Genomic DNA, 26,227 nt, shown 5'->3' with positions numbered 1-26,227 from the left:
TCATACCAAACCTGTATGATGTTATTTTTTCAATGTAACACAAAATTAGATTTTTTATTTTAAATCTTCACTTAACGATTTACAAACAACAGCAGTTCAAAGTAACCATGTATGTCAAGTTCTGAAAAGGACAAAAAATAGCATGAAAGTATCATTAAGTTAGTGCAAACAACTCATGCGTTATATTCCAAGTCTTCTGAAACCTTATGATAGCTTTCTGTGAGGAAGAGGCTGAAATTTAAGTCGTTTACTAACAAACTTCCCCTCCGCTACAATTATTCATGTTTAATATTTGAACTGGTATGAAAACAAATGGCATTTTGGTGTCAAAGTCTTATACCTGGTCCAACACATTGAAGCAATGTTTTTTTAATCTAAACAAGAATGTGACTGAGATTTCAGATATTCAACGGAAGCGATTTTCATTGAGCACGTTTACATGCACAGCAAAAACCTAATAACTACTTTACCAAAAATCAGCTTATTCAAAAAATAAGACAACACAAGAAAATCATGATTAGAAAGCATTTGATTAGGCCATTCTCTGCTTTTAACATTAAAATGTAAACAGTCATGCACACAACACTTGCACACATTGGATAAGCTGGAAAGAACAGCGGTAAAGGCGTGTACATGCAACACAAAATCGAGTAATGGGCAGAATCTATGTGTCAATAATTTTTTAATATGACCTTCAATAAAAAGGAACATTTTTACATGATCACACACGTTGTCAGCTTATTAAAGGAATATTCCGAGTTGAATACAAGTTAAGCTCGGTCGACAGCATTTGTGGAATGATGCTGATTACCACAAAAAACATTTTTTTTGTCCCTCCTTTCTCTTTAAAAAACAAAAAACAAAATAAAAATCAGGGTTACAGGCACTTACAATAGAAGGGAATGGGGCCAATCCGTAAATGTTAAAATATTCACTGTTTCAAAAGTATCGCCACAAAACGCAAACAATATCAGTGTTAACATGATTTTAGTGTGATAAAATCGCTTACTAAACTTTTCTGTGTAAAGTTTTATTAAATTTTGCAACTTCGTTGCCATGATGACATACAGTAATGCTGTAAACCCTGTAATCTCGTAAAACGACAATTTAAACAACTTGAATGCTCAAATAATACACAAGTTTTAACAGAAGAATTAATGTGTTTTAATAAAATTATAAGCTTCACATTTCTGCCCTTAAACCCATCAAAAAATTGGCCCCATTCACTTCCATTCTAAGTTTCTCGCCGTAACCTCTATTTTTATATATTTTTTTTAAAAACAGGATGAGTGGAAAATTAATTTCTGCGGTAAACAACATTAAACCACAAATGCTGTCGAATGAGCTTAACTTGTATTGAACCCGGAACATTCCATTTAAGTGCATTTAAACATGTTAATTGAATAATTGCATTTACTTACATTTCACTTAATTACTCACACAAAGCTATCGTATTGCTTCAGAAAACTTGAATTATAGTGCATGAGTTGTATTTTTAGAAAGTCATGGTCACTATGAACTGTTGTTATAAGGGAAAGAGCAGATTAAAGATTCAACAAAAAACAAAAACAAAAATCTGATGACAAAATGTAATTTTTTGGACAACCTATCTCTTTAATGCTTATTAATCCAGAGGAAAAAATTAAATAAAAAATTGTCTTTTATCAATGGCAACAGTTTAACTGTGGCCATGAACGTGGTTAAACAAGATTTGTATAACTGAAACAGCTTCAAAAATACCACTGGCTTCCTGGAGGTTTCTTGTTTACGAGCTTGTATTTAGTTGTCAAGTAGGTTTCTACTACTCTTTTACATCAAAATGTGGATAAACAAATTCCAATAGACATCAGCCCAGTTTAACCCCTAGGCTGTGCGGCAGAAAAATCCAGCTGGGAATCTGTGACTAATGCAAAACTCAGCCCAGAGCGAGCTCTCACATCAGCCAGCAGTTCACTCCTAAAGTATGACGCGAAGACTGCGGGCAACACTGATAAATCGCAAACTTTCAATAAGCCACTGAGACGCAGCTCAAGCTGTTGCCAATTGATTACTTTTACCAATGTAACAATCAGCATCTATATCTAACTGCTACAAAGACTTTTCATAGAAACAGGCTTGTTGGCACCGATGATGCCTATTCTCTTGCCCTAGAATAACATTTGATTTTCTGCTCTGATTAGTGAATCATTATTAGATCTTCTACTAATAAAAGATTAAGGCTATGGGACTCATTCCTGAAACACAAGCAGAACAAATGTATCTGTAAATTGTTTCTGTAACCATTCTCACGTAAACTGTTGCATTGACAATTTACAAGCAGTTCAGTAAAACCATTTTTATGAAATTAATGCTACAATGTACATGAGTTTGGGCCTTATTCATGAAACATAAGCAGAATAAAGTTCTGTTTGAATGATTCATAAATGTCTTCGTAGACAAATTGTCCCATTGAATTGAATGCAATCATTTTTACGTAAGAATGATTTTACGTACGATTTACACCGAAATTCTTTCCGCCCGTGTTTAGTAAATTTTACACACAAATTTGTTTGAAGTTCGGAATGGAATATAAGCATATTGTATTATGTACTATATGCTAACTATTTTTTATTTTTTTATTTTTTTAAATAGTATGTGAAACTCTATATAGATTGCAATGATAATTGTTTTTTGCATTGGCAATAAATTACGTAAAAATGGTTTTACAAGTGGTTTCTGCATACATCTGCATTTCTGTGTAAATCGTTCGTACAACCATTCTTATGTAATTAATGTGACAATTTACATGAGTGTGGGCCTTACTCATGAAACATGAGCAGAACAAATTTCTGTGAATGGTTCACAAATCCTGTTGTAGACAAAGTGACCCATAAAATTAAATGCAACAATTAACGTTAGAATGGTTTACATACGATTTACACAGAAATTTGTTTTGCAAATGAACTGCATCAAGTTTTTTTTTTTTCTTTGCATTCACAACAATTTATGTAAGAATGCTATGTAAGATCGTGCTTGCCATATGTTCGGAATGGAATACTAGCATTGTGCTTATTGCATACCGTGCAGTATACTACCTATATATATATATATATATATATATTTATTTTTTTTTATTGTAAACTGCATAGTTTTTTTTTTCACATTCACAACAATTGAATTAAAAATTACATTGTCAATTGATACATTTAAGCGAATTAATTGCGCGACATGCCGATTAATAAATCAAATTAATCACAATTAATCACATACATCATTATTTTTTGAGAAATGCCCCAAATAAATGTAATTCATTGAAATAATGCATAATAATTCAAATATTTATTAATATAGTATGTAGGATCTATAATAAATATATAATACGGATTGAAATTCAGTTTGAAATAAATTGCATTTTTGTGGCAGATGAATAAAACATTTATTAGACAATCAAATGGATTAAGAACTCAATATACTGTTTGTTTTGTTCTCATATCATTGAACAAGCCTACAGTTGACAGCAATCTGTTTTGCATTGAGTTCGTCATGTGTCCAGTTCTCATAGGACGCATTCTTGTGTTCCGTCTGCACTATTTTTAATTGTCGCTCTATGTTCATGTGCGGACCTCAAACAGACACATTTGGAGTGTCTCATTGGAATTCAGCATCATAAACAGCGCACTCTTAGGATGCTGTGTCAAGTTAAATAAATGTAGTGTTCGTGTTTATTGAATTTGGCCATATGTTCAGAATAGAATTCTGGCATATTGCTTACTGTATACTGTGCAGTATGTACAGTAGGCTACTGTAAACTTTCTATTTAAAAAGAAAGTATGGTTTAGGTTTTACACACTAATTTGTTGTGCTTTTGTTTAATGACTGAGGCGCTATGTTTGAAAAGGAATACTAGCATAGTGCCAGTTGTATACTGTGAAGTATGTTCTGTACACTACCTAAATGTTTTAAACATAGCTTGTAAACTGTATATGGTATGCAGTGATGCCTTATGTTTTCTGCATTTGCGACAAATTGCACATGGTTTTATGTAATTTGATGTGCTCATGTTTAATGAACTAGATCCTATGTTCGGAACTGAATACAAGCACAATGCTTAAAGGTGCTGTAAGTGATCGTTTCATGGAAAAGAATGCAAAAAATTGTCCTACTCCCTTAAAGCTATTAATGAAATAAGTGTCTTGAGATATCTCACTGGTCTCTGTGACAGCTGCAGACTTTGTAAACAGCAAACAAAAATGTGTCTGTTGACCACGGACATTGACGCTTCACCTATCAATCATTATGCTCGTTCTCATTTGAAGTGGATCATAGAGGCTATGATATGTTTGTCAGTTAAGGGTGCTATTGTGCCACTGTTGAATTTGACAGCCACAGGAACAAACAATGCTGCTCTTTTGCTCATTTTTGGTCTCAAAATTATCTTTGGAGGGCGGGGTTTTGGAATGATGGGGCGTGGCTAATTCAACAGCTCAGTCACATGAAAGCTTCAGAATGCTAAAATCGCTTACAGCACCTTTAACCCAGGTTTTCCATACATACCAAAAATATGCATACTGTTCACATAGTTAATCTGCTAAAATCGAGCAAGCAATACAGTAGTATTTAATTCGGAACATTGATCAGTTTGTGCTGCAGTTTAAAATCTTATTTTAAATCACAATGCATCACACATTTTTAACGGATTCTCTTTCACCTGAGAATGAGATGTTGAACCCCTGGAAGGAAATGGAGAAGTCAGAGATGAATCGGAGCTGCGCCTTGAAGTTGCCATACAGCCCAGCATTGATTGGCAGGGGTCGCTGTGAACCGGTGAGCCGGGCGAGGGGCCGCAAAAAGCTGCCGTTTTCTGTGAGGAGCAGGTAGTCATGGTGATCCTCAAGGTGAAACGCATTAAATGTGAACTGCACTCCTGAACAGAAGAGAGAATCAGATACCTCACATGTCAGAGAGTTGTAAGAGCTAAACTTCTAACAAAGTATTTAAAGACCCAATGACATGGCTTGACGAAAGCAGTTTTCTTTCCTGTGTTGAGAGAGTTTGTATTGAATAACTTGTCTCTTTTTTTGTATTTTTATAGTCAACAGCCTTTAGTTTACATCACAGCCTTTATGTGAACCATGATTTGCTACTTGCTATTGCTGGCCAGTTGCAGATAGTATAAAGGGGATGATATCATTCTAGAGAGCACTTGAATGGACAAACAATAAGATACAATCCTGAGTGCAACATGAGTCATCCAAACTGTTGGTCCATTGTCCAGTTAAGATAAAACCAAGGTTTTAATGATTTAAAAAAATAATAAATGTAAATAAATGTTAATAAATAAAATCTGTACATTATTCCAAACTTTTGGCCGCCAGTCTGTATATACAGGTGCATCTCAATAAATTAGAATGCCGTGGAAAAGTTCATTTATTTCAGTAATTCAACTCAAATTGTGAAACTCGTGTATTAAATAAATTCAGTGCACACAGACTGAAGTAGTTTAAGTCTTTGGTTCTTTTAATTGTGATGATTTTGACTCACATTTAACAAAAACCCACCAATTCACTATCTCAAAAAATTAGAATATGGTGACATGCCAATCAGCTAATCAACTCAAAACACCTGCAAAGGTTTCATGAGCCTTCAAAATGGTCTCTCAGTTTGGTTCACTAGGCTACACAATCATGGGGAAGACTGCTGATCTGACAGTTGTCCAGAAGACAATCACTGACACCCTTCACAAGGAGGGTAAGCCACAAACATTCATTGCCAAAGAAGCTGGCTGTTCACAGAGTGCTGTATCCAAGCATGTTAACAGAAAGTTGAGTGGAAGGAAAAAGTGTTGAAGAAAAAGATGCACAACCAACCGAGAGAACCGCAGCCTTATGATTGTCCAGCAAAATTGATTCAAGAATTTTGGTGAACTTCACAAGGAATGGACTGAGGCTGGGGTCAAGGCATCAAGAGCCACCACACACAGACGTGTCAAGGAATTTGGCTACAGTTGTCGTATTCCTCTTGTTAAGCCACTCCTGAACCACAGACAACGTCAGAGGCATCTTACCTGGGCTAAGGAGAAGAAGAACTGGACTGTTGCCCAGTGGTCCAAAGTCCTCTTTTCAGATGAGAGCAAGTTTTGTATTTCATTTGGAAACCAAGGTCCTAGAATCTGGAGGAAGGGTGGAGAAGCTCATAGCCCAAGTTGCTTGAAGTCCAGTGTTAAGTTTCCACAGTCTGGAATGATATGGAGTGCAATGTCATCTGCTGGTGTTGGTCCATTGTGTTTTTTGAAAAGCAAAGTCACTGCACCCGTTTACCAAGAAATTTTGGAGCACTTCATGCTTCCTTCTGATGACCAGCTTTTTAAAGATGCTGATTTCATTTTCCAGCAGGATTTGGCACCTGCCCACACTGCCAAAAGCACCAAAAGTTGGTTAAATGACCATGGTGTTGGTGTGCTTGACTGGCCAGCAAACTCACCAGACCTGAACCCCATAGAGAATCTATGGGGTATTGTCAAGAGGAAAATGAGAAACAAGAGACCAAAAAATGCAGATGAGCTGAAGGCCACTGTCAAAGAAACCTGGGCTTCCATACCACCTCAGCAGTGCCACAAACTGATCACCTCCATGCCACGCCGAATTGAGGCAGTAATTAAAGCAAAAGGATCCCCTACCAAGTATTGAGTACATATACAGTAAATGAACATACTTTCCAGAAGGCCAACAGTTCACTAAAAATGTTTTTTTTTATTGGTCTTATGATGTATTCTAATTTTTTGAGATAGTGAATTGGTGGGTTTTTGTTAAATGTGAGTCAAAATCATCACAATTAAAAGAACCAAAGACTTAAACTACTTCAGTCTGTGTGCACTGAATTTATTTAATACACAAGTTTCACAATTTGAGTTGAATTACTGAAATAAATGAACTTTTCCACGACATTCTAATTTATTGAGATGCACCTGTATATATATACAGACTGGCGGCCAAAAGTTTGGAATAATGTACATATTTTGCTCTTATGGAAAAAAATTGGTACTTTTATTCACCAAAGTGGCATTCAACTGATCACAATGTATAGTCAGGACATTAATAATGTGAAAAATTACTATTACAATTTGAATAAAAAAATCTGAAATTCTTAAACTACTTCAAAGAGTTCTCATCAAAAAAATCCTCCACGTGCAGCAATGACAGCTTTGCAGATCCTTGGCATTTTAGCTGTCAATTTGTCCAGATACTCAGGTGACATTTCACCCCACACTTCCTGTAGCACTTGCCATAGATGTGGCTGTCTTGTCGGGCACTTCTCACGCACCTTACAGTCTAGCTGATCCCACAAAAGCTCAATGGGGTTAAGATCCATAACACTCTTTTCCAATTATCTGTTGTCCAATGTCTGTGTTTCTTTGCCCACTCTAACCTTTACCTTTTTGTTTTTCTGTTTCAAAAGTGGCTTTTTCTTTGAAATTCTGCACACCTGAGTCTTCTCTTTACTGTTGTACATGAAACTGGTGTTGAGCGGGTAGAATTCAATGAAGCTGTCAGCTGAGGACATGTGAGGCGTCTATTTCTCAAACTAGAGACTCTGATGTACTTATCCTCTTGTTTAGTTGTACATTTATCCTTCCACATCTCTTTCTGTTCTTGTTAGAGACAGTTGTTCTTTGTCTTTGAAGACTGTAGTGTACACCTTTATATTTTTTTGGCAACTTCAAGCATTGTATAGCCTTCATTCCTCAAAACAATGATTGACTGATGAGTTTCTAGAGAAAGCTGTTTCTTTTTTGCCATTTTTGACCTAATATTGACCTTAAGACATGCCAGTCTATTACATGCTGTGGCAACTCAAAAACAAACACAAAGACAATGAAAAGTGATTTTCTAGTACCGAATTAGCAATTTAGCATGATTACTCAAGGATGAGGTGTTGGAGTGATGGCTGCTGGAAATGGGGCCTGTCTAGATTTGATCAAAAATGACTTTTTTCAAATAGTGTTGGTGCTGTTTTTTACATCAGTAATGTCCTGACTATACTTTGTGATCAGTTGAATGCCTCTTTGGTGAATTAAAGTACCAATTTCCTTCCGAAACAGCAAAATCTGTACATTATTCCAAACTTTGTATATATATATTACAGATTTCTGAGGTGATTTTACATTTCTATGTCAAGTACCAATTAATAAAATGGAATTAAGTTAAACTATTTTAAATTTTACATTTATATTAAGTCATTAGGCAGACACTATATTCAAAGAGACTTATTTGTGTACAAATGTCTTAAAAATGACAAAACATGCAATATATAATCAATTAAATATTTTAAAATTTAAATATTAAAAATACTTTTATTAACTGCAGAAATTTACAGGACTTTTTCAAGTCTGGAAATCACAATTTTTAAATTCCTTTGGCCCAGTTTCAAGAAACCCCTTAAATTAAGAAAACCATGTTAAAAACAACCTTTATTTAAAACCCATTCTTTTATTTAAAGGCATAGTTCACCCAAAAATTAAAATTCTCTCATCATTTACTCACCCTCATGCCATCCCAGATGTGTATGACTTTCTTCAGCAGAACACAAACGAAGACTTTTAAAAAAATACCCCAGCTCTGAAGGTCCTCACAATGCAAGTGAATGGTGATCAGACATTTGTAGCTCCAAAAATCACATAAAGGCATCATAAAAGTAGTCCTTATGACTCCAGTGTTTATCTTCAGAAGCGATATAATAGTTGTGGGTGAGAAACAGATAAAAATGTATTTCCTTTATTTACTCTAAATCTCCACTTTCACTTTCACTTTTACATCTGAAAGTCACATGTGTGCCTGTTTAGTTTCAATTTCACATCTGAAAGTGAAAGTTAAAGTGGACATTTAGAGTAAAAAAGGACTTAAATATTGTTCTGTTTCTTACCCACACCTATTATTTTGCTTCTGAAGATATGGATTTAAACACTGGAGTCATACGGATTACTTTTATTTTTCTTTTATATGATTTGTGGACCTACAAAGGTCTGATCACCATTCACTTACATTGTATGGACCTACACAGCTGAGATATTCTTCTAAAAATCTTCAATTGTGTTCTGCAGAAGAAAGAAAGTCATACACATCCGGGATGGCATGAGGGTAAGTAAATGATGAGAGAATTTTCATTTTTGGGTGAACTATCCCTTTAAAATTGTATATGTATTGTCACTAAGGCTTTTCCAAGCTTTAGCAGTTTCATGCAACCGGCTGCTCATATTACAATGTTTTCCATGGCTGTGGGAACCCTAAAAGACTGTAAATTTGTATATCAGCTAAAAGCTAATGTCAAATATAGGAAAACACTGGCATATAGATGACCTCAAAGCTAACAAACATGGACTAAAAGCCACAACACTCCAAATTAATGGGGTCTTTAAGAAAATGAGACACTAAGATGATATTAGTGCAAAATTTTAAGCAAAAACTGTACATGGATATACAGTACTGTATAAATGCACACTCACAATGTATTCATAGACACCTATAATTAAGATTGATCATTAAAAAATCTGTAGTGTGCAATCTTCTATAGACAGAATATTAACACTGATGTGGATGGTTTCTTGAGTATCTTACCTTTGCCATGGCTGACCTCCACAGTCCATGTGCAGTTTAATGAGTTGGGATAGAGCTCTGGAAAGCCGGGAGAGAGAATAATGCCCTCAGGGCCGTGCACGTCACCTCCACACAGAGCTGCGAGAAGACAGCCACAGAATCTTAAAAAGATCGGGAACTTTTCAGGAACTAAAGAAGAGCACAGAAGCAACTGTTCCTGTATCATTTTCAGTGCTTGGAATTCCGCTTAGGTGCACGATGGCGATGCAGGGAATTTAAAAGACCAGACTAACCTTCGACAAAAGTAAGAACCCACTAAAAGTTTAATGAGACTAATGAGAAATTCCTTCTCCACTGGCATTTTTGTCTCCAAAGACAGTCACTATCACTTTACTATCTATATGAAACGGTAGAGGTATACACAGTGGGAAAACACTTTTAAAAACATACTTTAAACAAGATAAACTTACTTCCAATTGCATGAGATAAGACTTGTGTTCAGAAATTATATCTTGAAGAAACAGTTCTGTCATTGTTCACTCACCCTCATGCCGTTCAAACCCCTAAAACTTTCTTTCCTCTGGGAACACAAAAGGAGATATTTAAAAGAATGTTGCGAACACTGATTTACATTCAACAGCAGTTGATATTGACTCACTTTAAAGCATAAAGCACTCTAAAGTGTCATAAAAGTAGTCCATGTGACTTGTAGAAGACGACCGATAGTGGATTTTGCAAATTCCGATAACTATGGTGGTGGAAAGGCTGACAACCGATTAATCGGCCAATAGATTTTAAAATAGATTTTTAGAATGTAAATAAAATAAAAATAAATCTTAGTCTTTCCTTAACGTGACGAGCAAAGACATAGAGGCTGCAAGAGTCTAAAATGAACAAAATCCCAGATGCAATTTATTGTGCAACCAAAATCCCAATATAAGCCAGAAAAGAATACGATTTGGTGCATAACGCAGAACTTTTAACTATAAATAAGCCCGGAATACATTTACTTATTTCAGGTCTCTTATTTTGGAATTACAAGACTTTGTTCCATTGCAGGGCTCTTTATATTTTATATATTTTATATAACCAATTTTTAAAAAGCAACTATCAGCTCAGATTAATCGATAAAACAGATATATATACACTACCTCTAGTGACTTGTGTGTCATATTCCATGTTAAAACCAAACATCAAGATGTCATGTCTCAAGAACCAATAAGGTTTCATGTTCCTGAGGTAAATTGAGTAAATATCGCTGTAAATTTCTGTCTGTTTTATCCTACAAATTAATTGTATGTCTTCAACACTTTTGGGTGATATTTTATGCTTTAGAGTAAGTCACTATCATTTGCTATTGTACTGAAATCACTGAACGGGACATCCTTAAAAATATCTCCCTTTGGGTTCTGCAAAAGAGAGTCATATATTTATACTCTATCTTACACAATTTTGCTTGTCAAGTAAATTGGCCAAAAAAAAAAAAAAAAAAAAAAAACAAATGTAAAAAAAAAAAAAAAAAAAAGGTTTGCGTAAAACTAGATTTTACCATTTCTTTTGAAAAATTTGTTGTGGTTGCTATGAAGTTGCTAAGATGGACTCAAAGTGTCTTAGGAAACCTTATCAGAGTGTTTTCAAACAAACTGATAACTGAAATAGGCTTGTGGCATTATCTCGGCAGCTCTTAAGCTATTGATTAGGGAACATAGAGATCTTGAGTAATGATCAAAGCAAAAACAAAAAGAAAAAAGTATCTACTGAGAAATACTAATCACAATCACAGACAACACTATGAAACTGAACCAAAAATAATTTTAAATGTAATTTGTTTTTGAATAAGGCATTGGAAATGTGTATACAATGCCTTAAAATGCTGTTTATGTACTTTAAGCATAGTATGCCAATTGTGATTCAACCATAGCCGTTAGTACTTCTTGAGATGCCCCAAACTAAGATTGAACCTCAAAATTCAAGGAATGCACAGAGAGTTCCTCCGTGACTTCATCTTTAATGATAATGAATGTCAGCGCTTCAACCCGCGAGACGATAAAAGAGTCTAGCGCCGTGGGCTCAACATCTGCCTAAGTGTGTCGAAGACACTTTCTCTTTCCCCTCAGGCATTGTGACAGACCCAAAATATGTCCTCTATATTCTATTCATACAGAATGACAATGTCATTAAAACTTAATAAGCTAAATGAACTAGACCCATAATCATAGTTTTTATAGAAATAAGAAAATGCTGCTATTAGGTTAGTCAACATGAAATAAAAACTGATCATATTTACTTTCTTAGTACATGTTCCTGGTTTTATTGTGCATGATTCATTGGTGCATTTTATTCCAAATAATAAATAGTTTGTCTTTGTAAACCTTCATCTAAAAGTAATAACTTATCAGCTATCAAAGTGACACAGTTGCTCATAAAAAGACAAAACTGTAAGAATTTAGTCACATCATCGGACTGGAATTTAATAATAGGATGTTCTGTAACACTTTAGAAAAAAATAAATTCATAATGCCTTGAAATACACATTAGCTCTGTTCCAAAACCTAGCAAGATGCTTACGCAGGCAGCATTTTAAAAAATGGCACACTCCTGCCATGATGGCTTTTTCAAAAGGTAGGCAACATAATTATACTCCCTTCTAAGATACCTTCTTAAGGGTCAATTCTAAAGTATCGCATGTATCCTATGCAGAGAAGCCAGGATAAATGTTGATTATAAATATACGTATAATTCATTTAATACAGAAATGTATAGATACAAATACTACTATGATATTTACTATAATACCAGTATGGTATTTGCATGGTACTTCAAAGAATACCATGGAATTACAATGGTACCATAGTATTACCATGATACATGTAAAAAACAAAAAGTATGGTGATATGATGGCACCATTTAAAAATAACAACAATGGAACATGTCCAAAAAATATGGTATTATCATGGTACCATGTTAAAGAAATGTGGTAATACTTTGGTACATATCAAAAATCATGTTATTGCCATGGTACATGTCCAAAAACATGGTTTTACCATAGTAAATGTCCAGAATAGTATTATGATGGTACCAAGTCCAAAAAAAAAAACAAAACATGGTAATATCATGGTACATGTTCAAAAAAACGTGGTAATACCATTGTACCTTTCCTAAAATATGGTAATACCATAGAACATGTCCAAAAAATATAGTAACATAGTAAAAACAATGGTACATGTCCCAAAAACATGGTATTACCATGGTATATGTCCAGAAAACATAACACAATCATTGTACTTATCCAAAAACATGGTATTGCCATGGAACATGCCCTGAAACGTGGCAATACCATGGAACATGTCCAAAAACATGGTATTACCATTGTACATTTTCAAAAATGTGGTATTATCATAGTACATGTTTAAAAAATGTGGTAATACCATGGAACATGTCCAAAAAACACGGTAACACCATAGTACATATTCAAAAAAAAAAAAAAAAAATATTGCCAAAGTACATGTTCTAAAACATGGTATTTTCATGGTATATGCCCTTAAACATGTCCAAAATAACTACAGTATTATGATAGCCCCATGTTAAAAAACATGGTAATACCATAGTACATACAAAAAAGCATGGTATTACCATGGTACATGTCCATAAATATGGTAATATAAAAGCTCGGAGGATCATCAGAGACTCCAGCCACCCGAGCCATGGGCTGTTCTCACTGCTACCATCAGGCAGGCGGTATCGCAGCATCAGGACCTGCACCAGCCGACTCCATGATAGCTTCTTCCCCCAAGCAATCAGACTTTTGAACACTTGATCTCTCACAATCAAAATACAACAGCACTGCACTTTATTACTCTTACTCTTATATCTCACACCGGACTGTCATAAATGATATTATTATTATATTCTCTCTTAACAACTACCTACAATACAACCTACTGTACATTCTATGTATACTACTATATATACTTTTTTATATATTTTTTATTTTTATTGAATAATGTGTACCTATATAATGTGTATTGTATACTGTACAGTGTATGTTATTATATGTATACTGTTGAGTGTAATTATGTGTTTAACAGATGTTTAAATTGTGTTGTGTTAATTTGATGTTATTGTAAATTGGTATATGTCTCATCACTGTCACGACTGCTATGTTGATCGGAACTGCACCCAAGAATTTCACACACCATTGCACTTGTGTATATGGCCGTGTGACAATAAAGTGATTTGATTTTGATTTTGATTAATACCATGGTAAATGTCCAATAAAAACATGGTATTTATATGGTACATGTCCGAAAAAAAAAAAAAAGTAGTAGTAGCCTGATACGTCCAAAAAATGTGGTATTACTATGAAATTGTGTCCAAATAAACATGGGAACAATATGATACTTTTTGCAAATGTATGAAAATTTTTAGAATCCTTCGGCATTATACAGCCTGTACAGTCAGATTTCAATTAAAATGTTTCTAAATATCCTTGTAATGGTTTAAAATATAAGAAATAAATGAACAGCACTAATTGGTCTTATGGAGAAGTGTAATTGAGATGAAAGCTCACCGTCACATGTAGGCAGTGGATGATTCCACCAGTGGTTCTTCTCACACACCAGCTGTTCCTCATGGCTCAGTCTGTATCCAGGCTCACAGCCAAACCACACCACAGAGCCGATGGCCAGATCCTGCCCATAACGAATCCCATTCACCGGCACGCCAGGGTCCAGACATGAATGAGTGTCCAGAGTTACACCTGAAACCAAACGCACAAAGCAATTACAGAGTGTGAGTGCACTGTTTTTGTTTAGCACTTTTTTCTTTTTATTGTATTGTATTTCTTATGTTTATTTCAGTGCTTGTTTATTTCATCTGCAATTCTGTTATTTTACTGATTTTGCAACATTTCTCTTTGAAAGCAGCTATTTTGCAAATGCTTTGGTGATTAGAAAATGTAATTATATAATACAACTATAAGATTTTATACATTTTTATATTTATACAAATCATATTTCATTTAATTGTATTGCATACTTTCATATTGCATTGTTATTTTATTTGTACTTTATGTAATATGTACATTGTATGAAACTTGTTTATTCCAGTTGCAATAATCTTTTACAGAAATATTTAAATGCTCTTTGTAGGCAGCTATGCTGCAAATTGTTTGGCAAAACAAATGCACAGTTTTTGTAATGCCAATAAAGCACACTAAACAAAAAAAACCCAAAAAAACTGGAAGGAAAAAAAAGAAAGGGAGAGAGAGAGAGACAGAGAGAGAGAGAGAGAGAGAGAGAGAGAGAGAGAGAGATAGAGAGAGAGGAACATTATAAAGAGAAATCCTCAAGCTCTTTGCTTGTGTGTAGAGACAGATATGATTCAGTTTAAAATATAATTTCTCAGGCAAAAGACCCACAGTTTATAAAGACAGCCGGCTCACTTTCATAAAAGAGCTTAAAGCCGCTGTTAGAGCGACTGTTATCAGTGGTGAAGAGAAGATACAGGAAGTTGCCACTGCTGAACAGGAACTGAGGGACCTGGGTGCCGTTTAGAGAGGCGATGAGGGGCGAGAGGAGATTAGGCCCATCGTGAACCTCGAGAAAGTCATAATTGAGTTCTGTCTGAAACCTAACAGAAAAAGAGATCACAGAGAAGAGATAATTAAAATTACAACAAGAAACACAAACACACACAGCTCATTACACATGACCGCCCAACTGTTTCCACATTGAGTGCTTCTCTTAATGAGAAGTCACACATATGGCCAGTGTTCACACTACTGTGTATTGATGGGATCAAGCTGTTTCTTAAAGGGACAGTTCACCCAAAAAATGAAAATTCTCTCATCATTTACTCACCTTCATGCCATCCCAGATGTGTATGACTTTCTTTCTTCAGCAGAACATAAACAACGATTTTTAGAATATCTCAGCTCTGTAGGTCCATACAATGGAAGTGAATGGTGATCAGAACTTTGTAGCTCCAAAAATCATATAAAGGAAACAGCAAAGTAATACATAAGACTCCAGTGTACAAATCCATATCTTTAGAAGCGATATAATAGGTGTGGCTGAGAAACAGATCAATATTTCAGTCCCTTTTTGCTCTTAATCTCCACATTAACTTTCACTTTCAGATGTTAAAGAGATTCCGTGGAACACAAAAGGAGATATTTTGATGAATCATCGATCTGTTTTTTTTTCTTTTTCTTTTTCTTTTTTATTTATTTAATTTTTTTCAATACAACAAAGCATACAGCAGGGGCTGTCAAGCTCCAAAAAGGATCAAATAACACTATAGAAGTGCTCCATATGACTCAAGCACTATATTTCAAGTATTATACAGCCATATGATAGTTTTGTGTGAGAAAAAGGCCTAAATTAAAGTTGCTATTTGCTAAGAATCGTAACCTCTATCGTGGATCTCAAATCTGATTGTGTTTGCACATGTTCAAACATAGCTTGTTGCGTTCAGTCCACAGCTATGTAAGAACTAGAAACATTTGCAAATTAGGTGCAACATGTCTTGAATATGAACAAGTGTAAATGAGATGAGTATTTAATATAAAAAAATTATATTAATTAATTAAAAAAATTATGTAATTATAAGCATCTATTTTCCATATGGTTGGACAACACAAATAAAAAAAATAAAAAAATTGTACAATTATAAAATGTTACACAAATTATTCAATTATTTAACTTTTATTTAAAAATAATTAAATTTTAATTATTTAAAATTCATAGATTTCTACTATTTTATGTTTAATTAATTACAAAAATAATACATTTATCTGAGCAATTTTATTTAATTTTATTAAGGTTACAGGTTTATTCTGGTTGACATTGTTATTTCACTGGACTTTACTTATTTTGTAACATTTATAATTATAAGCATATATTTTGAATATGGCTTGACAATACAAATTATTTTATACAATTATAAATGTTAAATAATTAAAAAATGATTTAACTTTTTTAAATAAATAAAATTAATGAATTAAAAATTAAATACATTTCCTTGCACTATTTTATTTTATTTATTTATTTTTTATTCAGGTTTGACGCCAATGATGATGCATGCGAACATAAAAGATGTTTGATGTCAAACTTGGCACAATATATTTGAAAATATGCAAGGGTGATTTAAGAGCTTCAACGTAGCGAAAGATTTCTGCCAAACAGCAACGTTTGTCTTTTCCTCACACAAAGCTATTGTATAGCTTCAGAAGACTTAAAAAGAAAATCCTACTTTTATGTTGCATTTTGTGTTTTTTGAAGCTTGAAAGCCTCTAGTTGCTATATGCTTGATTTATGAAAGAAAGAAAAACAGGAAGAAAGAAAGAAAGAAAGAATAGTCATATGGGTTTAAAACAACACGAGAGTGAGTAAATGACGACAGAATTTTTATTTTTGGCTGAACTATTCCTTAAAGATGCAACGTAAAAGCGGAACTGTCAACCACACTGTCAAGAGGCAAAAAATCTTTGCTTGTCCAGTGAAGCACTCTACTTTGTGTTTTATCTGGAAGCATTAGCTCCTTGGAGTCTTATGTATCACACTCAAGATCTGATGCTATTTCAATGCCCGACTCAAGGGAAGCATTGCTATGCTAATGAAATAAAGTCAACCATTTGTAACTTGATATGGATTAATTCCATTCCCCTTTTATGGGCGGCCTCGATGGGCACCATGCAGAGCAATAGATTTATACAGAAAAACAGCACTCATATGGATCAAGCCCCGTCGACATAACACTATGTAATCATTTATAAAGACACTAATGGTGACCGTCTCGCATGTGCTCTCTGTCTATGCGCTATGAAAAACATAAATCTGAAACGATACCATCCTTCATACGTTTCTACACATGAACTTTCAGCTAAGATCAGCTGAGGCTTACGATTCAATTACATTTGACATTAGACTTTATTAACTCAGCTTTTACAGAATATTGCAACAGACAGACTTTATCAAAACCTACATGGCCTTTGCACCCAAGGGACTTTATGTTTTATCCTGGGAAATATATAGAGGTAGAAATATGAATAAGTTGCTAGATTGCCACATTTCTAACTGTGATATGTACTCAAATGATGTGTTGGCGAATCTCAAGAAACCTGTCAAGAAAATGTCCTGGTGATATTTCACTCCAAAATCAAAGATTTTTTTTTTTTTTTATATTTAACATATAGAAAATAATAGGCTTTGTTTTCCTTATGCAAAATATAATTTGTTGTTTCTGTTGGTTTTGGGGTGAAATGTGACCAGGACAAGTTCTTGACAGGCTTTGTGAAATTCAGCCTTGTTTTCTTGGAGGTCTCTTGTCCCCAGACATGAATCCAAACAAAGCCTTGGTGTGCTCTATTCTCTGAGCTATCCAACAAACCTGTCAAAGCTTATCTTGATGGAGCGTCCCACCTCAGCCTCAATGACCCACTCACAGCTCAGGGAGTCTTTGTAGTAGCCGGGCCACCCCGGAGACAAGATGACTCCCACCGGAGCAGTGAAATGACCTCCACATGGAGCTGCAGGAAACAGACACTGGGTTTTATATTTTATGGCATCAAACACTTAAAAAAAAGTTCTCAGATGGAATGATATGGAATGTTACAGGGTTCTCCTATTGCATCATAAGGAACTTAAAGTTTCTCCAATGGCATCATATGAAACTTAAAAGGGTGTTCCTATGGCAACATGTGGAACTTGAAAGGATTCTCCTTTGGCATCATATGCAACTTTAAAGGGTTCTCCTATGGCATCATATGGAACATAAAAGGGTTCTCCTATGGCATCATATTGAACTTAACAGGGGTTCTCCTATGACATCATATGACACTTAAAAAGGTTCTCTAATGGCATCATATGGAACTTAAAAATGTTTTTCCTATGGCATCATATGGAACCTAAAATGGTTCTCCTGTGACATCATATGGAACTTAAAAAGGTTCTCTAATGGCATCATATGGAACTTAAAAGGGCGTTCCTATGACAACATGTGGAACTTAAAAAGATTCTCCCTTGGCATCATATGCAACTTTAAAGGGTTCTGCTATGGCATCATATGGAAAATAAAAGGCTTCTCCTATGGCATCATATTGAACTTAACAGGGGTTCTCCTATGACATCATATGACATTTAAAAATGTTCTCTAATGGCATCATATGGAACTTAAAAATGTTTTTCCTATGGCATCATATGGAACCTAAAAGGGTTCTCCTGTGACATCATATGGAACTTAAACAGGTTCTCCTATGGCATCATATGGAACTTAAAAAGGGTTCCCTGTTTGTCACTCACTCGACGTTGTGTCGATGTAGTGACACTACGGGTTCGATCTTGAGAGCCCCAATCACCTTTGCTTAAAATAGAAAAGGCCAATGAAAATTGGTGAGTGGTATTTGCATGCCACTCTCCGCCCCGGACATACGGGTATAAAAGGAGATGGCGTGCATCACTCATTCAGATTTTTTCTTCGGAGCTGAATGCATGTGTGTGTGTGTTCGTCCTCTCACCTCTTGCTACGCTACTGGATTTTTACGGCACATATCAGCAGTCACCCTTGCACGGTTGAGTGCTGTGCTTCCCCTGGGCACTTCGGCAGCCTGAGTCTGCAGGTGCTAAAAAAGTATACTAAAGAAAGAGTATATTTTCCTTCTAAAAGAGCTCGCGCAAATGGATGTGGTCATTATCTCTACCCTCCGGATACCATGAAATCTACCTCGAGTGTCTGGGGCGCCAGCACGCCGAGGCAGCTTTCGTAGAAGGGTTGTGTTCTCATTGCGCCAGTGAAACAATTTCAGAGGCTCCTGGGGCATATGGCATCCTTGGCGGCGGTTCTCCCCCTCGGGTTGATGCATATGAGACCGCTTCATCACTGGCTACAGACTTGAGTCCCAAGGTGGGCATGGTGCAATGGCACCCGGCTGTATGGCTTGAAGTGGCGTATTTTCGCTAATTGGTGTTCTTCCCATGGGGAAGACCCACAGAGATGTGCCGTCAGGTCTGTGCTGTCTTTCCTTCAGGAAGGGCTGGAGAGACAGCTGTCTCCTTCTACCCTGAAAGTGTACGTAGCTGCCATAGCAGCTCACCACGATACACTGGATGGGAGACCCTCACGACAGCGCAACCTGATCAACAGGTTCCTCAAATGCGCGAGGAGGTTGAATCCTCCTAGGCCATGCCTGATCCCCTCTTGTGATCTCTCTGTGGTCCTACCTGCCCTACAGAGAGCCCCCTTTGAGCCCCTGGAGCAGGCCGAGCTCAGCACTCTGTCTCTGAAGACGGCCCTCCTTGTGGCGCTCCCTTCCATCAAGAGGGTGGGGGACCTGCAGGCGCTCTCTGTTACCAGCGAATGCCTAGAGTTCGGGCCGGCACACTCTCACATGATCTTGAGACCCCGACCCAATTACGTGCCCAAAGTTCCCACCACTCCTTTTTCAAAGGTGATAATGTGTGCTTTTTGTCCACAGCAGTTCCCCATTCCAGCGAACTCCAGATGCCTCTTTAATTCTTTAGCAGTCTTCAGGAGACGAACTCGGTGGAGGAGTGATGCCATCAGGCACAGTACTCATGGTATTCCCCTTTTCATGTGAGCCCGTGTGCTCGGGCTCAGTGTTCCATGCGTAGTGATTCCCCCTTGGTAATCCTGTATGACGAGTTTCCACTGTTCGGTTCCCCTTAGGTGGACCCTGTGTTTCCCCTTGTCAGAGGTTTCTCTGCCTCAGCCACTGTGCTGCGTACCCTCTCTATAGATAGGTTCCTCCTGTGGTATCATTCCATATATGAACTTCCCCGTTGGTAAGTCCATGTGAGGTATTCTCCACATGCTAACCTTCCTGAAGAGGGAAGAGCACTTCCCAGTGCTATTCTAGAAAAGTGCTCGGCGGGACATTGCTTAACATCAATCAGTTAAGACACCACCTGTAACCTCATTGGGTAAGTGCCTCCACCCCCCTTAACGGGTCGACGTGGTTGAGCGCTCGCTGCGAGGCACGCAGCAGCTTGCCCGTGTCCACTCTTCCGTATCTTGTGACACGGTTCAGCGCCTGTGGTGTTTCCTATGGGAACCCCTAGTGTCACTACATCGACACAACATCGAGTGAGTGACAGACAGGGAACGTCTTGATTACTGATGTAACCTCTGCTCCCTGATGGAGGGAACAAGACATTGTGTCCCTCCTGCCATGGCGCTGAACCAGCCGCTGACATGGCTGGGACTCTCTATCAGCTCCTCAGCATAAATCTGAATGAGTGATGTACGCCATCTCCTTTTATACCCGTATGTCCATGGCGGAGAGTGGCATGCAAATTCCACTCGCCAATCTTCATTGGCCTTTTCTATTTTAAGCAAAGGTGATTGGGGCTCTCAAGATCGAACCCCTAGTGTCACTACATCAACACAATGTCTCGTTCCCTCCATCAAGGAACAGAGGTTACATCAGTAAACAAGATGTTTTCCCATGGCATCATATGGAAATTAAAAGGGTTCTCTTATGGCATAATATAGAACTTAAAAAGATTATCCTATGGCATCATATGCACCTTTAAAGGGTTCTCCTATGGCATCATATGGAACTTAAAAGGGTCCTCCTATGGCATCGTATTTAGCTTAACAGTGGTTCCCCTATGGCATTATATGGAACTTAAAAAGGTTATCTTATGGCATCATATGGAACTTAAAAAAGTTTTTCCTATGGCATCATATGGAACCTAAAAGTGTTTTCCTGTGACATCATATGGAACTTAAAAATGTTTTCCTATGGCATCATATGGAACTTAAAAGGGTTCTCATGTGACATCATATGGAACTTAAAAGGATTCTCCTATGGCATCATATGCAATTTAAAAGGGTTCTCCTATGGCATCATATTGAAATTAACAGGGGTTCTCCTTTAGCATCATATGGAAATTAAAAAGGTTCTCTTATGGCATCATATGGAACTTAAAAAGGGTTTTCCTATGGCATCATATGGAACTTAAAATGGTTCTCCAGTGACATCATATGGAGCTTAAAAACGGTTTTCCTATGGCATCATATAGAATGTAAAGTGTTCTCCTATGGCATCATATGGAACTTAAAAAGGGTTTTCCCATGGCATCATATATATTTTGAAGGGTTCTCCTATGGCATCATATGGAACTTAAAAAGGTTCTCTAATGGTATCATATGGAACTTAAAAGATTCTCCCACAGCATCAAATGGAATTTAAAAATTGTTCTCCTATGGCATCAAATGGAACTTAACAGGGGTTCTCCTATAGCATCATATGGAAATGAAAAATGTTCTCTTATGGCATCATATGGAACTTAAAAAGGGTTTCCCTATAGCATCATATGGAAATGAAAAAGGTTCTCTTATGGCATCATATGGAACTTAAAAGGGTTCTCATGTGACATCATATGGAACTTAAAAGAATTCTCATATGGCATCATATGGAATTAAAAGGGTTCTCCTATGGCATCATATTGAACTTAACAGGGGTTCTCCTATAGCATCATATGGAAATGAAAAAGGTTCTCTTATGGCATCATATGGAACTTAAAAAGGGTTTTCCTATGGCATCATGTGGAACTTAAAATGGTTCTCCAGTGACATCATATGGAGCTTAAAAACGGTTTTCCTATGGCATCATATAGAATGTAAAGTGTTCTCCTATGGCATCATATGGAACTTAAAAAGTTTCTCTAATGGCATCATATGGAACTTAAAAGATTCTCCTATAGCAGGGGTGTCAATATCAGTTCCTGGAGGGCCGCAGCCCTGTAGAGTTTAGTTCCAGCCCTGCTCCAAAATGCCTCCTTGTAATCTTCAAGCACTCCTGAAGACCTTGATTAGCTGCTTCAGGTGTGTTTAATTAGGGTTGGAGCTAAACTCTGCTGAACTGTGGCCCTCCAGGAACCGAGTTTGACACCCCTGTCCTACAGCATCAAATGGAACTTAAAAAGGGTTCTCATATGGCATCATATGGAACTTAAACAGGTTCTCCTATGGCATCACATGGAACTTAACAGTTTTCTCCTATGGCATCATATGGAACTGAAAAGGGTTTTCTAAAAAGGGAAACCTAAAGGGTTTCTCCAGTGATATCATATGGAACTTATAGGGATAGTTCACCCAAAAATGAAAATTCTCTCATCATTTACTCACCCTCATGACATCCCAGATGTGCATCACTTTCTTTCTTCTGCAGAATGCAAACAAAGATTTTTAAAAGCATATCTTAGCTCTGTGGGTCTATACAATTTATGTGAATGGTGACCAAAACTTTGATGCTCCAAAAAGCACATAAAATGAGCATAAATGTAATCCTAATGACTCTAGTGTTCTTCTTAAGAGAGCTAATCGATTTTGGGTGAGAACAGGCCAAAATATAATTCCTTTTTCACTGAAAAGCTTGACATTGCAGTATCTAGGCACGATCATGATTTCAATCTCCATTAAACTTCCTAGTGCTTGACGCATACGCTAGATGGCGCTAGGCAATCATGATTGCCAAGGAGACTGCTGATGTTAAGTTTTATAGTGAAATAGGAGTTATATTTTGGTCTGTTCACACATAAAACCAATCAGATCGCTTCAGAAGACATAGATTAAACCACTGGAGTTGTATAGGTTACTTTTTGCTTCCTTCATGTCCTTTTCGGAGCTTCAAAATTCTGTTCACCATTCACTTGCATTGTATGGACCTACAGAGCTGAGAATTTCTTCTAAAAATCTTCATTTGTGTTTTGCAGAAGAAAAAGTCACGCACATCTGGGATGACCTGAGGATGAGTAAATAATGAGAACATTTTCATTTTTGGGTCAACTATTCCTTTAAGACCTCTCATGGCTTATAGTTTTAATTAAAACACATTTTTTTTTACAGATGTGTGTGTACTATTTTGAGTCTAGATCTTTTCAGACCCCACAAACAACTGAATAACTGGAACAAGTTATCATTGTTGGTGTTTCTCAAATGTGTCAATGTTTTTGCCTTTTACCTAAACACTGACCATTCTTCTCAATTTTACAATTGGTTCAATAGTTCTAATAAAAAAGGGAACTAAGCAACTTTTCAGCAAGTTTGAGGGATGTAATTTTGAAAATAACTTTCAAATCTTCCCTTAAAACATTTAAAAGCAATTCAAAGCCCAACTGAAAATGTTTACAGGTCACAAACACTTTGAAACCTACCTTCACACTTGGGGATCAAACCACTCCACATGACCTTTCCTGCCTCCAGCTTGCACACAATCGTGTCCGAGCCTTGCGTTTTTATGAAACCCTCCTCACACACGACTGATATGGAACTTCCCAGCTGGAAATTATTGCCAAAGCGTTTGGCATTCATTGGTACTCCAGGATCCGGGCACTCATTGTGTCCAAATGCTGCACAAATAACATCAAAGCAGAGATATTGTTATTTGCGATGTGACTTACTTAATGAAATGGAAGTGAAAGAGCAGACAGATAATGGAATAGCAAGCTATAAGAAACAGAGGATTGTGGATAAGCATTAAAGAGCTTCATATGTCCCACAGGCATCTGAGGATTATTTTGGCTGGGCTAATGGTATGATGTTAACTAAACAGGATAAAGTTGTTTGATGCTGGTGGATAAATTAATTTAGATAAAAAAAGGGTAAATATGGGAGTCACGTGACACCATGCGAGGATCAGACGTGTAAACGGCGAGCTCTGTGAACTTTGCTAGTTTTAATACTTTTTATGACATAAACCGGTGAGATTCGATACACTCTGTTCCATAACTGTTCTAGGAGGACAGTATGTCAAAGAATTCAAAATCCTCGGGCTCTGGAGACATTAAAAGACACTTACGTGCTCAAGCTGACACCCCCTGAGCAGGCCGCAGGCCTGGGAGTCGACTTAGACGGAGAAGTGTGGGAGATGTGGCAGGAGATGCTGAACATGTCGGCAATGCTGACGAAGGTAGTTGCTGACTTGGAGGATCTTGCTGTGATACGTCGATCGATTGGATTGATTACCTGGAGTCATCGGAGAGGGAATTATCTGCTAATCAGCTAGCAGCCAAGGTGGATTTGGAGCGAGTTTGGGAGAAGTTGGAGGACATGGAAAACCGTAGCAGGCGGAGTAACGTCCGTATCGTAGGAGTCCCGGAGGGAGTAGAGGGACAGGATATGGTGAAATTCCTAGATGGGCTCTTTCCAAATCTGCTTGACATAGCAGGTTATAAGCTGAAAATCGAGCGAGCTCACAGGGTTCCTGCTTGGCGAACCATGGAGAAAGACAGGCCCAGATCAATTCTTGAAAAATGTATGAGATCATCCGATAAAGATCTTGTGTTATGCGAGGCGAGGAGTAAAGGAAGGCTTTCTTGGAAGAACCACAGCATTTTCTTGTTTCCAGACTTTCCAAACTCGACAAGAGTGAAACGTGATCGATTCAAGGAATGCAAGAAACTTTTAGGGCAGAGCTGAAGCGCCGAATGTCGTCGAATGGCCTCAGGGAATTAACCCGATTGGAATAGAGATATAATACTATTTTGTCACGGAAGGTACAGTTTTGGCTATTCAGGGCAAGACTGTCATACTTTGAGGAGGGGGACAAAGCAGGGAAATCTCTGGCTAGATATATAAAACAGAGAGAGTCTTTTTCTACCATTCCCTCAGTGAAATCTGCTGGAGTTGAAATAATTACCTCAGCCATTGATATTAATAATACTTTTAAAGAATTCTATCATGATCTCTATAGTTCCACGTCTTCGTCTACTGATGAGGATATTAGAAACTGTGTGGAACCATTAGAAATTCCTAAACTGACGACTGAGCAAAAACATTCTCTTGATTCTGAGACAACCTTGGAGAAGCTTGGCAAGGTAATTAAGGCCTTGCCTACAGGCAAGTCTCTGGGGCCAGATGGTTTTACTGGTGAATTTTTTTAGATCTAATGCTACAGAACTGGCTCCACTTTTGTTAGAAGTTTATACGGAATCATTAAAGAATGGAAAGCTTCTGCCAACCATGACACAAATTGATTCTGATTCTTAAAAAGGACAAAGATCCAAATGAGTGTAAGAGTTACCATCCAATTTCCCTGATCTAGCTAGATGTTAATATATTGTTAGAAATTTTGGCTAACCGATTAAGTAAAGTTATGACATCTCTTATACATATAGATCAGGTGGGGTTTATTCAGGGCCGTAACTCTTCTGATAACATTAGGCATTTCATTAATGTCACGTGGGCAGTGGTGAACAATCAGACTCCAGTAGCTGCCATCTCATTTGATGTCGAAAAAGCATTTGATATTGTAGAATGAGATTATCTTTTTAAGATTTTGGGAATGTATGGGTTCAGGAATACGTTTATTGGGTGGATTAAGTTACTTTATAGACACCCGGTAGCGGCGGTTCAAACAAATGCATTATTTTACTCTGGATAGAGGCAACTGACAGGGTTGCCCTCTTTCCCCATTATTGTTCTGTCTTGCCCTGGAACCATTATCAGCTGCGATAAGAAAGGAGGATGATTTTCCAGGGGTGGTGGCGGGAGGTGTGATGGATAAGCTTTTGCTTTACACAGATGATATTTTATTATTTGTCTCTGACCCTACTAGATCTAAGCCTTGCCTCCACAGAATTATTAATTCCTTTTCTAAGTTCTCAGAGTGAATTGGTCTAAATCCGAAGCTT

At 36.9% G+C, this 26,227-nt stretch overlaps 1 protein-coding gene across 1 annotated transcript in view; it reads right to left on the bottom strand.

The window, feature by feature from the left end:
• LOC127453076 (CUB and sushi domain-containing protein 3-like) overlaps positions 1-26,227 on the bottom strand; it is a 435,789-nt gene that overhangs the window by 230,810 nt on the left and 178,752 nt on the right. Inside the window, 6 exon segments of the mRNA XM_051719109.1 lie at positions 4,688-4,903; positions 9,591-9,707; positions 14,140-14,328; positions 15,013-15,200; positions 17,961-18,099; positions 23,750-23,944. Coding sequence (XP_051575069.1) covers positions 4,688-4,903; positions 9,591-9,707; positions 14,140-14,328; positions 15,013-15,200; positions 17,961-18,099; positions 23,750-23,944 — 1,044 coding nt within the window.

The sequence above is a fragment of the Myxocyprinus asiaticus genome, chromosome 15 (assembly GCF_019703515.2).
Source record: "Myxocyprinus asiaticus isolate MX2 ecotype Aquarium Trade chromosome 15, UBuf_Myxa_2, whole genome shotgun sequence".
Taxonomy (NCBI): domain Eukaryota; kingdom Metazoa; phylum Chordata; class Actinopteri; order Cypriniformes; family Catostomidae; genus Myxocyprinus; species Myxocyprinus asiaticus.
This window is presented reverse-complemented; position numbering and strand designations above follow the sequence as displayed.